We start from the raw sequence: 16,853 nt of genomic DNA on the forward strand, positions 1-16,853 counted from the left end.
ACCGGGAAAGGATATAGGCAACTTTTTTAATTCACCTCACGAGAGGGTAAAGTTGGGTGTTTGTGAAGGTTTGTGTTCTATTGGTAAAGTTTTATAAATTACACGCGGCTAACGTCGCAGGTTCAGCTAGTATTTCTTATAACAAAGGGTTAATAAAAACCCATAATCAAAATAAGCAAATATTTGTCAAGTAATGTTTTTTTTTGAAATCTAAACTACGAGCATGCCTTTCGTATAAGCTAACTCTACCAAAAATGTTATTACAACTAAAACGTTTGTAAAAGCTTTTTGCTGTGGACGTTGGGTAACTACGTGAAACTATGTTTTATAAAAAATATAGAAATACATACGGCGTAAAGTTATTGCTACATTTTGAACTAGAACTGTGAAATTAATAAACCGAAAATGTTTTTATTTAATACGTATAATAATATAATTTAAATTCATATGTATAGAATTTTTGTCTGGGTTGGTAACGTGGGTTTTATACCAGTATATGTCAATAGTTTCATAAAATCTTAGACCTCGTGGTTAATCTACATACAAAAGCGACCACTTATGAACCATTGGCCCATTGGCACTTATGACGTTTATTACTAGACCAACAAGATAAGTCTTCCCTTGTTCACAACACTATTTCAAATTGAGAATATTAAAGTTAATAATAAACATTAAAAAAATCTTAGTAGAATTTTTTTTTTATTGTAAATGATTAATTATACCTGCTCTATGAATCACGCGGAAACTGTTAAGGATTTAAACCCAGATTCATATTAATCTTTTAAAAGATTATCACCATTACCTTGATTACAAAAGTTTTGTCAAATTTTTATTATTCGACGAATTTTTTAATACTATAATTGAATGCTTCTATATAAATAACGCAGGTTTATAAACAAAATTGTACCTATTTTATGTAAGTACTTAAAACTGATTAATAAAATTAAGTCGTTTCATTTTTGTCAAAAGAAGCCCTTGAAAATAAAATTAAGCATACATACTTACCGAGAAAAACGAATTTTCCTTATATTTGAAAACCAACAACCGACTTACTGCAAAACTTATCATGGTGACCATGTTCATAATTTATATAAGTACATATATTCTATCATACTGTCAACAAAACACTTAAATAAAATAATTATTTTTCTCTTGGAACATAATTAGAACTATTTAACTTTCATATGCGTGTGCGTGAGTGAGTGTGTGTGTGTGTGTGTGTATATTTTCGTATTATAAACATTTAATTATATTATCCATAAATTTACACAATTTTATATTACAAGTGCAAGGCAGTGTTAATTTTATGAAATACCTATTTTCAAGTTTCCGTCATAATATAGTTATTACTAGCTGTTATCCGCGGCTTTGCGCGCGTAGAATATGAATATATTTACAGATTAACTTAAAATATTACGTTAATATAAGACCTCTTTGTATACATTGGTGTGTATTTCAGTTCTTAGGGTAGAATATCCAGAAACGCTTAAATGCGAATCAACTCATTTTTAATGGGTAGCCCAAAAATTAAAATTCGAGCTTCGAACTTCAAAATGACAAACTTCCAGACTAACCTGAATACGAAATGTCAACACCTATTTTTCCCTTTAGGCCTAAAATATCAAGAAACGCTTAAATACGTATCTACTCATTTTTAACCAGTAGCTCAAAAATAAAGTTTCATGCTTCTAACTTCAAAAATGTCGGTCTTCCAAACTATCCTATATACGAAATGTCAAACTCTATTTATCCCTTTTGGCGTAAAATATCCAGAAACACTTAAATACGTATCTACTCATTTTTAATAACATAACATAACATAACATAATCAGCCTGTAAATTTCCCACTGCTGGGCTAAGGCCTCCTCTCCCGTTGAGGAGAAGATATGGAGCATATTCCACCACGCTGCTCCAATGCGGGTTGGCGGAATACACATGTGGCAGAATTTCGTTGAAATTAGACACATGCAGGTTTCCTCACGATGTTTTCCTTCACCGCCGAGCACGAGATGAATTATAAACAAATTAAGCACATGTAAATTCAGTGGTGCCTGCCTGGGTTTGAACCCGAAATCATCGGTTAAGATGCACGCGTTCTAACCACTGGGCCATCTCGGCTCCATTTTTAATCAGTAGCCCAAAAATAAAGTTTCCTACTTCTGACTTCAAAAATGACGATCTTCCAGACTATCCTATATATGAAATGTCAACCACTACTTTTTCCCTTTAGGCGTAAAATATCCAGAATCGTTTAAATACGTATCAACTCATTTTTAATCGATATCCCAAAAATAAAAATTCATGTTTGTAGCTTAAAAAATGACTGACTCCCATAAAAACTTTCAACCCTTATTTCATCCCCGTTGGGGTAGAATAAGCGGAAACACTTAAATAAGTATCTAATCCTTTTTAATCAGTATCCCAAAAATAGAGCTTCATGTTTGTAACTTATAAAATTATGGACTTCCATACAAACGTACCACCCCTATTTCATCTCTTTAGGGTAGAAATTCCAAAATTCCCTCCTTAGTGAGTGTCATAATATGTTAGTTTAAAAGTGTACAACCATAAATGTAAGTTTTAAGCCTCTAGTTCTGAAAATGATAATACTTTCAACAACTTACAACCTTACATCCCCCTTTTCAACCCTTTATTCTTCTTCTTTATTACATCACTTTTTTCCATATAAAAAATAGCCTATGTCCTTTCTCAGGCTCTAGATTAATTTTGTACCAAATTTCATTTAAATCGGTCCAGTAGTTTTGGCGTGAAAGCGAGACAGACAGACAGACAGAGTTACTTTCGCATTTATAATATTAATAATATGGATAATATCGCTGTACGTAATAATTAATAATTACATGTTTGTCGCGAGCTATTACACTTTGTGTATGAGTTTGCATAAAGCTTTTAAACTTTCTATAAAATGAAAAAAAATCATTGTTTGATGATGTCATTAAATTAAATAAATCGATTAAATCGCAATGTTGAAGCAGGTTATAGTATATATCTGATTACTCGGCATTTATATACATACATATGTATATCATTGTATTTAACTAACATAACTTTGTATTTTTACATTTTGAAAATGAGTAACTACTGAAGAACTACCGGCAAGAAACTCAGGTTTGAGTAGTCATGATTTAGAGACTAAATTTGATATACATATATGTAAATGTGTTATATTATATATGCGAATTATATATATTATATGCGAATGTTTGTATGTTTATTGGATCGTTGCGTCTTTGTTGATTTATTTAAGAGGACAGTCCTTGCGGAACGCCAAAATAGCGCTTACTATTTTTAAAATATCTTAAAACTGGAGCATTGGTTATGGATAAAAAAATACATTCAGTATCTCAATAGATATATCTCAAGTTTCACCGCATGATATTTATAAAATTTGTATCAATAACCTGGTAAATTAATCGTCAACATCACTCCAAACACTGAAATCGACCTTTTCTGTTAGAATTTTTTAAGCTATTTAGCGGCTAGTTTATACATGTATTTTTGGTTAAATGGGAACACGAAAGTGTAAATAATAAGTTCACCGTGTTCAATTTCTATTATATCTCACAATATTATAGTAATTTTTATTTAAATATTGCTTACTTTTTGGCATTCGTCGTCCATACATTTTAGTATGGAGAAAATAATTTGACGGTTGTGACTTATTATTCGACATCGCTGTCAATAAATTTTCAGTCCCTCCCCAGAGCCCAAGGTGAGAGCACGTCAATTTTTATTTGGAGCCGACTCTTATAATTTCGCAAAACGTCTACGCACACATAGACAAGTTAGCATAAGGGTGGGGCGCGAGTGTCGTGGGACACAATTGTTAATTTTTATGCTGCGGAGCTGAGTCTTCCTGTCAGGGACGATAAATGAGGACTCCACTGAAGTTTGGAATCCAATGCTATTCCCAAAAAAAAACCGTAATATTGGCTACATCAAGACGGCCACCATTTAAAGATATATTATAATTTTGCTTTCTAAACTTTGGTAGGGTAAAAACTACACATTTCGTTTTTTGAGTATTCAAAACTAAATTATTTACTGTAAACCAATCGTGTATCTGTGATAATGCACCGTTCACATCGTCATAGTCAGTTTTTTCCTGTCTACCTTAAAAATCAGTGAAGTATCGTCAGCAAACAACATTATAACACAAATACCTTTAACATAGAAAGGAAGATCATTTATATATAGTAGAAATAGAAAGGGACCCAAAATTGATCCTTGTGGAACACTCATTTATAACGTAGATCCAGAAAACTTTATGCCATTAATGAAAACTTGCTGGACTCTTTGACTTAAATATGAAGCAATGAGATCAAGAGCTTTACCTTTAATACCGTAGTATTTGAGCTTATAAAGAAGCGTCTCGTGTTCTACACAATCAAATGCTTTAGACAAATCACAGAATACTCCAATAGCATTCTGTGATTTTTGTCAAGCATCGTAAATATGTTTAAGAAGTGCTATTCTCGCATCAGTTGTCGAGCGACCTCTTGTAAAACCGAATTGCTCACTATGAAAAATAGTATTTGTACCGAAATGGACGAGAAGTTGATTTAAAATATTTTTTTCGAATATTTTACTTAAAAATAGAGTATTGAAAAAAATTATATTTAACTTCGTTATTTATATTTATAAAATTTAAGAAGTGATTATTTAATGTGTCTTTACTTTAATTTAATTCGGTATATCTACCAACCTTAAAATATCAAGAAAATAATTATTATTATTTAGTTAGACGAAAGCAGTTGAAACAATAAAAATCATAATGAATATTTGGCATCTTAATGCACTCTGACCGCACCCTATGCTAACAAATAATTTATAATTGCGTTTGCGAGTGACAACCTTATAGCTAATACATTACTCGTAATTAAATGTATTTTTATAAATCCTACGTTATGAACGCGCAATGAAAATTTAATTTATTCGTTGCACCGAAAACAAGCAACTGATTATCTCCGGGGATGCGTACGATACACTGCACAATGCAACTGTATTATTGAAAAGTACCTATGTGTGTGTTCTAAAATTAATTCCCACGCTTACAAACTACGCTCTTAATCTCTCTGCCTATTTACAAAGGACTTTTAAATAACGAATAAGTTCTCTAGCTATGTTGAATGTTTAACGAATTAAAGAAAAACATTTTATTATTTTTAAAATAAGTATTTCATATATTATTACGTGTTATCATTTTTATTTGAATGAAAACAACATTTTTTTAAATAACATGTTACCTCCTACATCCTTCTAGGGACTCATTGTATTAAAGAAAATATACAAGTCAATTTTAACCGTCCCTCTAATATCATTTTGAACATCTAATAATGGATGATGTCAACAACTCTGTTATGTATTTAAATAACAAAGACTACATACATAAAAGGTGTCTTAGTAGTTGTACTGCAATATAATTTATTAATAAAAAGTATTTAAAATTGAAATATTCGTAAAAATATTTGTTCGTCGTTCGACGTTTTTTTAAATTATTTTATTAAATTAGGTAAGCAGACTGGCGAGTGGGCCACCTGACAGTAAGTGGCCTTCACTATACGTAGACATTTGCATTGTAAGAAATATAAAACATCCCTAACCTCCCTGAGCCATCAAACTTGGGAACAGAGATGTTATATCCTTTGCGCCTGTAGTTACACTGGGTCACTCACCCTTCTAAATGAAATACAAAAATACCAAGTTGCTGCTTGGCGGCAAAATATGTGATAGGCGGTAACTACTCAGACGGGCTTGCACGTAGCCTCATCGCCAAGTAAAATTTCTTAATATTCTTGTTACGAGATAAGCTACTATAAATAAAATGTAAGTAAACTTCAATCGGAAATCCTTTTAATTATCATAAATTCATGTAGTTTATTCATTTATATATTCTTTATTCCACCAAGACTTAAAACTATTTTTGACATATGGATTAAACAAAAGTTGCATGAGTGCATCGGGCGTAAATTAGACGAATAAACTGATACTAAATTTGACAAATAACTGAGTTTTTGAATTGTAATACTACAGTAGGTAATTTTTTTCTGGTTTACGCTCGGTGGTGAATATTTTTATAAGCACAGGTGTTAGTTATTGATTGAATTTTGTTTTGCTTGTTTCTGTTATCTTGATATAGGGGTAGGTTTACAAAAAAAAGTGTTGAGTCCAACCCATTGTAATTTCTTTATATTAGCTTTACTGTATGTAAACGATCGTGTTAAAAGTATCGAGGATTTCCTTTTTAACCTTAAAACTTTTAATTGCGGTATTGATTTTAAGCTTTTCAATATATGTTATACGGATCATAGTACAAATTTAATTATGTTGCTAGGAGATGTACATATATTGGAACTTTTCAATAGTTACTAGAACTTGTTATGATACTTTAAATCATATTTTTTGGTAATAACAATTTGTTACGTTCTTATCCATATATGATATTCTTTTAAACTAAAATTATTTGTCGTTTTAATGACATAAAGGCAAACTATGAGTATTTTTACGATGTAATATTAATAGCTATTTAAAAAATTAAATTTACCTCGAGTGGAATCACAATGAAGATCACTATCAAGTCCGCAACCACGAGATGTGTCATTAGGAGATTAACCCTTGATTTTCGCCTCCGTGAGCGCACTAAAGCCACAAACACACAAGCATTTCCAACTGCACCCACTACAAACAGCGTGCTGTATATACCTACAACGAAACCCTGATCGGAAGCCGGCACAGTGTCGACGGTATCCGTTGCGTTGCGTACATCATTGAAATAGTCCCAAAATTTATTATCAAGTGATATGTTTGACGTTATATTTTGCATAGTTAGCATAGGTATTTTGATACTTAAAAATAAATGTTTGTTTGTTTTATTTTTTTTTTAAACAAGCTTTTAAAAAAGAAGAAATTTTATGTCAGATTGTCACTATTATTTCGTATATTATGATTAATTTTTACTTTATAAGTGTATGGCACATTTTTTTTTTCATTTCACATCCACTTTTTTATTTTTAATATTATTACATACAGCTGATTACAACCACGTTTTCATAACACACTTATCTAAAATATGAAACAAAATTCAACTTTTAACTATGACGATATATTAAAAACATCGTAGCGGCATGTAGTGCTACGAAATGAAACGTGCGTTCTACGTAGCGTCGTAGCCAACTGTGCCGGATAGACGCTATGAATAATCAAGTCTACAATTCCATTAGTGATATAAATAATATTAAAATCTTAATAACTCTATCGAAAATAAAAATAAATTCAAACCTTTAATTTAAATATTTGTGTAACAGTATTGTACGAAAAAAGCTTGACACTAAGCAATTAGTCCGGCAGCTGAGCAAACTTTCAATCCAATTAAGAACATTTATTTTAAAATTTCCTTACCGAGTTTTATGTTTTTCTCATGCATTGGTAATTTTAAACATTATTTAAAAAAATGAAAGCTATTATGATTTTAAATCCTAAAATCGAATCGAGAATATAATAAAGTCTTAAAGAGCGTTTGTGTGCTAAAGGATATTACAACACTAATGACTTTTTAGTTGACTGCACACCTTGGGAATGAAATGATCGCCTCCAGGCTGTTTCAAATAACTAAAATATAATAATTATTGTACATGCAAAATGAAAAAAAAAAAAAAAAAATATCCCGCTGAGTTTCTTTCGCCGGTTCTTCTCAGGTCCGAGGTGCTAAATTCCGAACCGGTGGTAGATTTTTGACAATCAATAAGCAAGTGTAAACACTTCTATATTGAATAAAGATTTTTGATTTGATTTGATTTGATTTGATAAAAACGCGTTTGTATTACTAGCTATTGTATTGGGTGGTAGATTAACTTGGTGATTTCTATTTGCGTGAGTTTATATGTGTATACAGGGTTATTGGTAATTCGACGTATTCCCGTTAGGAGGTGATAGGGGTGACTATTTGCGATAATTTTAACCCCCATATGCATGATGCAAAAGTGAACCATTTTTGAGTTATCACGTTTTTTAGATTTTTTCAAAATAAGTCAAACTTGCAACTTCAAAATTTAATAAATAATTATCGGTCCAAATTTAAAAATGCGACACGGAAAACGATATTATTTTCATTTTTTTTTTATTTTTCTCCCTCAAATATGCCTGAAAAACAAAATAAATAATTATGAAACTTGTTCTGCAGATTATTTTAAAAACATAATCGTTTACTTAGCTTTCCGAAACTAGGAATTTATTTCAAAGCAACCAAAATAAAATGATCTGAAAGACGCTGGTTGAAATTCGTATTCGAACATGACCGAATTCGTACTATAGGTCGCTCTTTAAAATTCCCACAAAATTGATTTCAAATATTAACCAATGTAAAAATCTTACTTATTTACTTAACTTACTTACTTAAGACAAATTTAAAATTAAATTTAGATTCATAAACAGTTTAGTAGCTAAGTTACAATTAAGATATTTTGTATCCAATATAAACAAATATCCGCAACATTCAGTTAAGATTTACTTAGGCGATTTATATTCCAACAAAAGAGTTTTTTAAAAGACCTTCTGGTGCACCTCATCGATAGTCCAAGACTTGACTATCGGTGCCCCTGATGCACCCTGGTTTTGCAAACTCTGAACCCTAGACTATAACCTGCGTATGTTACCACTGGCACAACTAGATTTTTTATATTCGAGTGCCTAGTAATTTATTTAGAGCAATATGCTTTCTATGCAATTTATTACTGATATTGCTTTTTAAATAAAAAACAAGATTTATCTGGTTTACCCTAAAATTAAAACATGCATTAATATGAATAATTAATATTTACTAAAATACTTTTGTTCCTTAAGTTACATATTAGTAATTTAATACTTGGTTTTATTTATAATTGCAATTTATAGTTTATATAGATATATATAGTTTATATTGCAATTTTGATATTTGCTATGAATTTACTTCGATATTCAATACCTTCGACAATACGATAGTAAATGCCGACACACTTTAAATACATTTTAAGTCGCATTATCTGTCGTTTCGTATTGAAGTTTTAATCTTATCTTAACATTTTATCTTAACAATTAAATCAGAATTTGTTTACTGATTATCGGTATTCACAGAACGTCAATACGTTGAATAATTTTATTGATAAGAAAAACAATAGATGCGTTATAATTAATAACATTACTGCAAAATAACCTCGTATTATTTTAAAAAAAAAATCAAATAGTGGTGATAAGTGCGTTTTGTGTACCAAAAAACGTAATTATGTGTGTGCTTTTATTTTCTATTAATACTTTTTTGTGTCATTAATACTTGTGATTGTGTGTGACCTTTGTTTAAATTAATAAAACCAATTAGTAATATATTATCAATATAAATATACAATGCGTTCTAAAATATTAAATAGTTATTAATTCTTTACCGTGTTTTTAGAATTTCAAGTGATGCCTGACAGTGATATTATTGCGTCATTTTTTCAAAGTATTTAAATATTATTAATTATGATTCCTCATATTAAAGAACCCCAAAACGAGTGGGATGACACGGAGTTAAATTATCAGTACCAAGAAGTGAAAAGTAAGACTTAGAATATAATTAAGCCAATCATAACAAATATTTTTTTCTTATAAACTGAAAATGTTATTGTAATATAAAACATTCTCTTTCCAGAAATAAAATGGTACCATAACATTCTATTGAACAGGCCACTAAAAGTCGCTATCGTTTTTTTACTTTTAACTATAGTATCACCTATAGTACTCTATCGCTTTGTATTTTTCACAAGTTTAAGCCTCCCACCATCAGATGGATATTCTGTTGGTTCCTGTGTAATATCAAGAGAGGCAAGACTGCCATGTGGTGTAGGATTTATGACAGAATCAGAATGCCACACTCATTGTTGTTTCGACCGTAATTTACACATGTGCTACCATCGCATACCATCAAGATTTTCCTATATAATGAACCAGCCTTGGACTGAATACACTACCCTACAACCTAGGATAGCAACAGTACCATTTTCATTTCAGAATAGTTTACCAAAAATTAAATTATCCATAAATGAACAGTCTACTACTCACATGGTTTTAACTTTCTACAATTCTAGAAACATTTCCATTGTAGGAAATAGAACATTTAACACGGAATATTCGTATGAAGTATCTTCACCAGAACTTAATGTAATAGTGAATGCCACGCAAGGAACCATTTTTGATATGGCAAGAGGACCTCTAATTGCATCTAATAACATTTGGGAGATAGCATTTAAGTTAACAAACGAGTCTATGTACGGATTGGGAGAGATACCATTGAAAACAAATACTACAAAAGTGTTATACAATAATGACAGAAGTTTTAGTTCAATTCCATTAATTTATGCCAAAATAAATAATAATTTTCATGGTCTTTTAATTGATGTGAGCGATCCTACAGAAATTTCTATAAGAGCTGATAATCAAATAGTTTTAAGAAGTATAACAAATTTTGGTTTCAAATTTCATTTGTTTTCTGGTCCGGAACCCAAAAAGATTATGCAGGATGTTATGAAATTAATAGGACATAACAAAAGATTAGAATATTGGATGTTAGGTATTCATATATGCAAGTAAGATTAGAGTAATAATATTTAATAATAAATATTACTCGCGACCCAAATTTCTTTTACATTATTTTATCTTCTTTTTCCAGTGAACTTCCTGAGATGGATCTGTCTAGTTTCATCTCGAACGCCACGAACGGGAATATGCCATATGACAGCCATTGTGGACATGAACCAATAGTCTTCAATAGCAATCAGTGTAAAAATAGCGAAATAAGTAACATCGATCGTGTGAACGCTGGCGCTTCTTTAGTTAGAAATGCTAGAAAGAAATTTGTACCTCACGTATCACCTTACGTAAGTATTTCCGGTAAAAGTTATATTGTTAAATTGTTTTTTTATCTTTCTCTGTTCTATAAATATTATAAATTTAAAGAGAATGATTTTGTATGCATAATACGTGGACAATATAGTAGATAAACACTGATAATTTTAGAGGTTCCTAATGTGATGTCGTAAAAAGACACATTTTTTGCGCATATATTGCAAACACTGGCTGAACACTATGAGATAGATCAGAATAATGTATTACAGAATTGTATACCTCAAAAATGTCTACAAAAAAGTCCGCGATGGTATGTGTCTATCTGTAAGTGATAACTCACAATAACATTTTTTTGACATTTATTTTTTACCACAATTATTGGCTAATTTTCGAAGCGATTTTAACCTATACAGCATTAATCCTTATCCAATGAAATATTTTAAATACATTGTTGATTTAATATTTATCTATATAGCCCTTTACACCATATGATTTAAATGAATATTTTCGAAACATGTAACTTTATTTTTGGGATACTAATTAAAAAGGAGTAGATACTTATTTAAGTGTTTCTGCATATTCTACCCCTACGGGGATGATATAAGGGTTGAAAGTTTGTACAGAAGTCCGTCATTTTTAAGATAGAAACATGAAACTTTATTTTTGGGATACTGATCAAAAATGAGTTGATACGTATTTAAGCGTTTCTGGAGATTTTACGCCTAAGGGGAGAAATAGAGTTTGACATTTCGTATACAGGTTAGTCTGGAAGTCCGTCATTTTGAAGTTAGAAGCATGAAATTTTTTTTTTGGGCTACCGATTAAAAATGATTTGATACGTATTTAAGCGTTTCTGGATATTTTACACCAAAGGGGAGAAATAGAGTTTGACATTTCGTATATAGGATAGTTTGGAAGACCGACAATTTTGAAGATAGAAGCAGGAAACTTTATTTTTGAGCTACTGATTAAAAATGAGTAGATAAGTATTTAAGCGTTTCTTATTATTTTAGGCCTAAAGGACAAAATAGTTGTTAACAATTCATATTCAGGTTAGTCTGGAAGTCTGTCATTTTGAAGTTAGAAGGTCGAAATTTTATTTTTGGGCTACCGATTAAATATGAGTTGATTCGCATTTAAGCGTTTCTGGATATTCTACCCTAAGGGCTGAAATACACACCAATGTGGTATACAAAGAGGTATTACATTAACGTAACATTTTAAGTTAATTTGTAAATATATTTATATTCTACGCGGGCAAAGCCGCGGGTAACAGCTAGTTGAATATAATTTCACATTTAGACAGTTCATTAAAGTAATGAATAAATGAACGTTATAAAATAAATATACCAACTGAAATCTTGCAACGCGCACTTCTCGTTTTTTAATTAATACATCTCTCCTGAACGATGCCAGTGGTGGAGAAAGTGAGTGTTTTTTGTTTGTCGTGCTTTCACATCTTAACTACTCAAACGACCTTCAATAAATTTAGTATACTCGATTACACGTACAGGGGATACGAAAAAGGACATAGGGTACCTGCCCTATATGAGCCTGGACAAGCGCAAAAGCTAAAATAAATTATTATTTTCAAAATATATTGTAGGTTGTACTTACGTTTAAAAAAGCACTTGTTAAGGAAAAAGTTTATTTTTTAATTAAATTACCGCCTCAATCGCTACCCTCATCAAAGTCTAATATCCTAAGAGATATGATTTATAATTTGAATAAAAATGAATTATAAGAACTATGATTTGTTAAAGTATTATCCCGATATAACATTCAACATTTGTAGTAGTTAGCACATTGATATTAGTTGGTTGAGGTTAGTTTTTATTAGATCTATCTCAAAACTTATCAATGTTTTTTAAACAAAAGAATAGTATGAAAATTAAGAAAAATAATTTTGTTTAAAAAATAAATCGATGGATAATAAGAACTGGGGCATTCAAAAGAAGTAAGTTACTTATCAAATATTCATTCCCCTCAGATTCGGTATATTAATGAAGAAACTAATGAAACAATGTCTAAAGAAACGGAAAATCTTGAAATAAACGAAGAAGAAATTATAGAAAGTTGTAAAATTATACCTACATTTAATGACATCATGTATCGTTCGCAAATAAATTCCGAGTTATATAAAGGAATTATCAATGACTACGAGGTCTTGTACCCAAGTTACGATGTGAATTCTGAAAATTTTATGGATATTCTTTGGGCTTATAATACTGAATTAGATGGCATTATTTTGGAAAATAATTGGCCATTAGATCACACAAATAATACTTTTGATGACATAGACTTATATTTACCATATTTTAGTGAGGTTTGTATTTTTAATTTTAATTATTATTTAACGAATATTTTCCTTTTGCTACTTTTTTATTTGTATGGATAAATTATATGCTAATGAGAATAAAGCGAAGTTTATGCAAAAATTTTGCCATTCACAGAATTTAAATGTATATTGACATTTACAGAATTTCGAAGATGCATTTAAAAATACACCAAAATGGAACTTATCGCTTGTCAATAGCAGCGAGTTATACTTATTCAAACATATCAAATACGGAAACAACTTTGCCAACGCTTTTAGTAAAAAAACGAACAATACACCCATTTCCTCTAGTAGCTTATGGATGAACGGTCGCTTTGCAATAAATAGGCAAAATATTGATGTTTCATGGACCAATCTCCATAGAGAGCTAATTGCAACTGCAATTGGAGGAATATCAGGATCCTGGCTTTGGTCATCTCCGATCTGCGGTGATACCAAAAATTATGACCCAGAAACTCAGGCAAGTCTCTGCATCAAATGGTACTTGGCAGCGACATATTTTCCATTATTAAAAATTCATTCAAAAGATATTCCAAGACACCCGTTAGCCTTTAATGGTACCCATAAAGCCATAATTACTCAGGCATTAAATCGGAGATTAGGTTTATTGCCTTATTTTTACACCACACTTCAAGAAGGACCCCTACTTCGACCAATGTTCTACCAATTTCCATCATCAGCAGCGCTTCATGATATTAATTCACAATTTAGCGTTGGAGAAAACTTGCTCATTGTTCCCAATTTGCAACCTTTCCAAAGTCATGTTCATATCTGGTTGCCTCCCGGTACGTGGTATGAACTTTGGGGCGGCCTTAAATTAGAAGGAAGTGAAGGAGATCCGGTTACCATAGCAACAACAGAAGCGGATTTTTTAACTTTAATAAGAGGTGGATCAATATTAATTTATCAAAAGGTAAGATCACTTTTTTTTTTTATAAATATACATGTACATTGTACATGGTTATGTTTTGTCACATACTAAGTTGATTTATGTATATAATAAAACTGGAATCCTTATTATACTGTTCATCGCTGCTTGTCCTGTGTAAGGATAAAAACTCCCGAGTTTAAAGCCACTCTGATTCTCACGTGTGTAAAATTAGCTTCTCACAAATTAACTTCAGTTATAATGACGTCCAACATAGTTTGACAGTTCCAAATCCAAATAATAACTCGCATCTCACTCTGAAAATTCATCCATCTGATCTTAAAATATATGTAATCTAACAACTACTCTCCTTTCGGAATGTTTTTTTGTTAAAATACGAATACCTATGCGTCACAATATATTTACAGTTATATCTAGTATATCAATATCAATGATTTCGATAACAATAAGGAGAAGTAAAGATGAACTTGTTACATCAAAATTTCGATTTGACAATTTAGTACATCCTTCCTGAGGCAGGGTCCTCGTGTGCTAAATCCGGATCTACTATTCGACTCTTTAATAAAATTCCGCAGAACATATTACATTTGTCTTTAGCTTAATTTAAAACTTATTTTAAATAAAAATTTACAAATAAAGCATGTTTTACTGTATTGGATTATATAAATGAAGCTTGTTGTAAATATTCGTAGAATGTCATACAGGATAGCTAAATAAAATTACATGAGTATATGTTTATTAATTTGAAATGGTTCTGCTTCTAACGATAACAAAATCGTTCTGTAAAGTTCAGAAGAATTCTCGTCTCCATCTTACATATCATATGCCTCAGATATTTGAAAGCATCTCGACATACAATTACGTCTCTAGATGTATGAAGCTATATCTTAAAAAATGTGTAATGTATTAACATACTCTATGACTTATGTATGTCCTAATTGAAAATATGAAGTTACTAATGGATCCATTTAGAGAATCAAACAAAACTTATGTATGTATCTTTATAATACTAGAATGATTGCAATTACGACAATTTTAAATTTCAGGAAGCTCGATTAACAGCAGAAGAAACGCGTTTATTGATTCCATTCTCAGCAATAATTGCTTTGGAATGTATAAAAACTAATTATACTGAAAATTGTCATGCGTCTGGAAAGCTTTATGTTACGCCCGAAATGACATTATTCTTGGAGGCAAACGAAAAAAATATAACAATAACAGCAGAAGGTAACGACTTCGATCCCATTTGTGATATCAACACCGGAACGTGGGCTTACGATTTTGAATATTTTAATGTCTATGGTTTGTATAAGGAATATAATAATTATGATAACTATAGAGAGGTCAGAAGATTTACTGATTTGTGTCGTTTAGAATATGATAGCGAGATTGTCATAGATTTGCTACAATAACCGATTACATATACTATTTTAGTACATTGTGTTTGTTGCACAAATGTTTTAATTTTAAATTTTATTTCGATATAAAATATGGAATGATATTGTTTATTTATTTTATTTATTAAACTGTTTTGACTTAATTTTGCTTTATTCTCTTCCCAATCAAAGCACGCATGTCGTCCACGCAATTATTGAAAGGGCAAATTGTGTAAAACATAGATTTCCACAAATAATATTACTCGTAAAATAAATAATTATATCATTATATTATATGAAGATGCTTTTGAGCTATATCAACTATCCAAATTTATTAGATGACAATATAAGTGCAATTCGCCCACACGGTTATAATGAAATTCTAGAAATAAATAATTAATTATAATAATTGAAAGAGTCTCAAAAGGTCATAAAAGTACACACAGTAACAAATATATTACGCTTTTAATTTATTTTTATAAAGCAATTAATTATTCCCCAAAAATAAAACAAGATTCGATTTCGGAATAAGTGCACAGATTTCGATTTCTCAGAATTAACAATTTTATAATAATCATATTTTTAACTCATATTTATACACTACATCAAATTAAAATAACAAAAGACAGCAACAATAAATCGTGATTTTAAGTAAAATATATTAGTATATATATATATATATATTTTCTAAAACGATATACGAATAACATTTATTTTTAACTAAATATTAATTATAAAAATGTAAATAACCGAATTCATTGCTCGCATATAAGATAGTCTGACCATTCACTCATTTTACGACTTTACACGTGTAATAGGTAACAACAACATACATTATATTATTGTTAATTATTAATTTCTTAGAGCCGAGATGGCCCAGTGGTTAGAACGCGTGTGTTAGATTTTTTATAGAGACTTAATACATTATGTCAGGATATTTTAAGAATAATTTCTATTTCTTTATTATTTTATTATATTTTAAGGTTATAAGATAATAAAAGATTATATATGAAACACAAATATTTATTTAGCCATTATCAAAATCAAAATATACTTTATTCAAGTAGGCTTTTACAAGCACTTTTGAATCGTCCTTTAACAAACTATTTAAAGTAAAGCTACCACCGGTTCGGAATGTAGATTCTACCGAGAAGAACCGACAAGAAACTCAATAGTTACTCTTTTTCAATATCCAAAAATACAGTCATTTTAGTTAAATACAATTATACTAACTTTGTATATATAATACTAACTTTGTATATTGATAATTGCAAAAACACAATTCATATATTAATCAATAATTTAACAAGCAATAACAATTATACTATATCACAAAATTATATCGTTACTTAAATGTTAGCACCTTGCTGCTCCA

At 30.2% G+C, this 16,853-nt stretch overlaps 2 protein-coding genes across 2 annotated transcripts in view; one reads left to right on the forward strand and one right to left on the reverse strand.

Annotated features, from left to right (window-relative positions):
- LOC113398717 (adipokinetic hormone/corazonin-related peptide receptor variant I-like) overlaps positions 1–6,844 on the reverse strand; it is a 40,004-nt gene extending 33,160 nt beyond the window's left edge. Inside the window, exon 1 of the mRNA XM_026637605.2 lies at positions 6,566–6,844. Within this exon, the coding sequence (XP_026493390.2) occupies positions 6,566–6,844 (279 nt within the window). The remainder of the gene's footprint in view (positions 1–6,565) is intronic.
- A 2,281-nt stretch (positions 6,845–9,125) lies between these two features.
- On the forward strand, positions 9,126–15,545 carry LOC113398716 (sucrase-isomaltase, intestinal-like). The gene is made up of 7 exons (XM_064216933.1): positions 9,126–9,279; positions 9,446–9,589; positions 9,683–10,616; positions 10,700–10,907; positions 12,866–13,201; positions 13,356–14,126; positions 15,149–15,545. The coding sequence occupies exons 2-7, from the start codon at positions 9,514–9,516 to the stop codon at positions 15,512–15,514; spliced, it is 2,691 nt and encodes an 896-aa protein (XP_064073003.1). The 5' UTR covers positions 9,126–9,279; positions 9,446–9,513; the 3' UTR covers positions 15,515–15,545.
- The last annotated feature ends 1,308 nt before the right edge of the window (positions 15,546–16,853 follow it).

Source organism: Vanessa tameamea, chromosome 14 (assembly GCF_037043105.1).
Source record: "Vanessa tameamea isolate UH-Manoa-2023 chromosome 14, ilVanTame1 primary haplotype, whole genome shotgun sequence".
In the NCBI taxonomy this organism is placed as follows: domain Eukaryota; kingdom Metazoa; phylum Arthropoda; class Insecta; order Lepidoptera; family Nymphalidae; genus Vanessa; species Vanessa tameamea.

What these genes read in the sequence shown, in the direction of transcription:
- LOC113398716 (XM_064216933.1), top strand. Translation starts at nt 9,514, where the DNA reads ATGATTCCTCATATTAAAGAACCCCAAAACGAGTGGGATGACACGGAG. An exon ending in ATTTACCATATTTTAGTGAG is followed by an intron (nt 13,202 to 13,355) that starts GTTTGTATTTTT and finishes TGACATTTACAG; the next exon opens with AATTTCGAAGATGCATTTAA. An exon ending in CAATATTAATTTATCAAAAG is followed by an intron (nt 14,127 to 15,148) that starts GTAAGATCACTT and finishes TTTAAATTTCAG; the next exon opens with GAAGCTCGATTAACAGCAGA.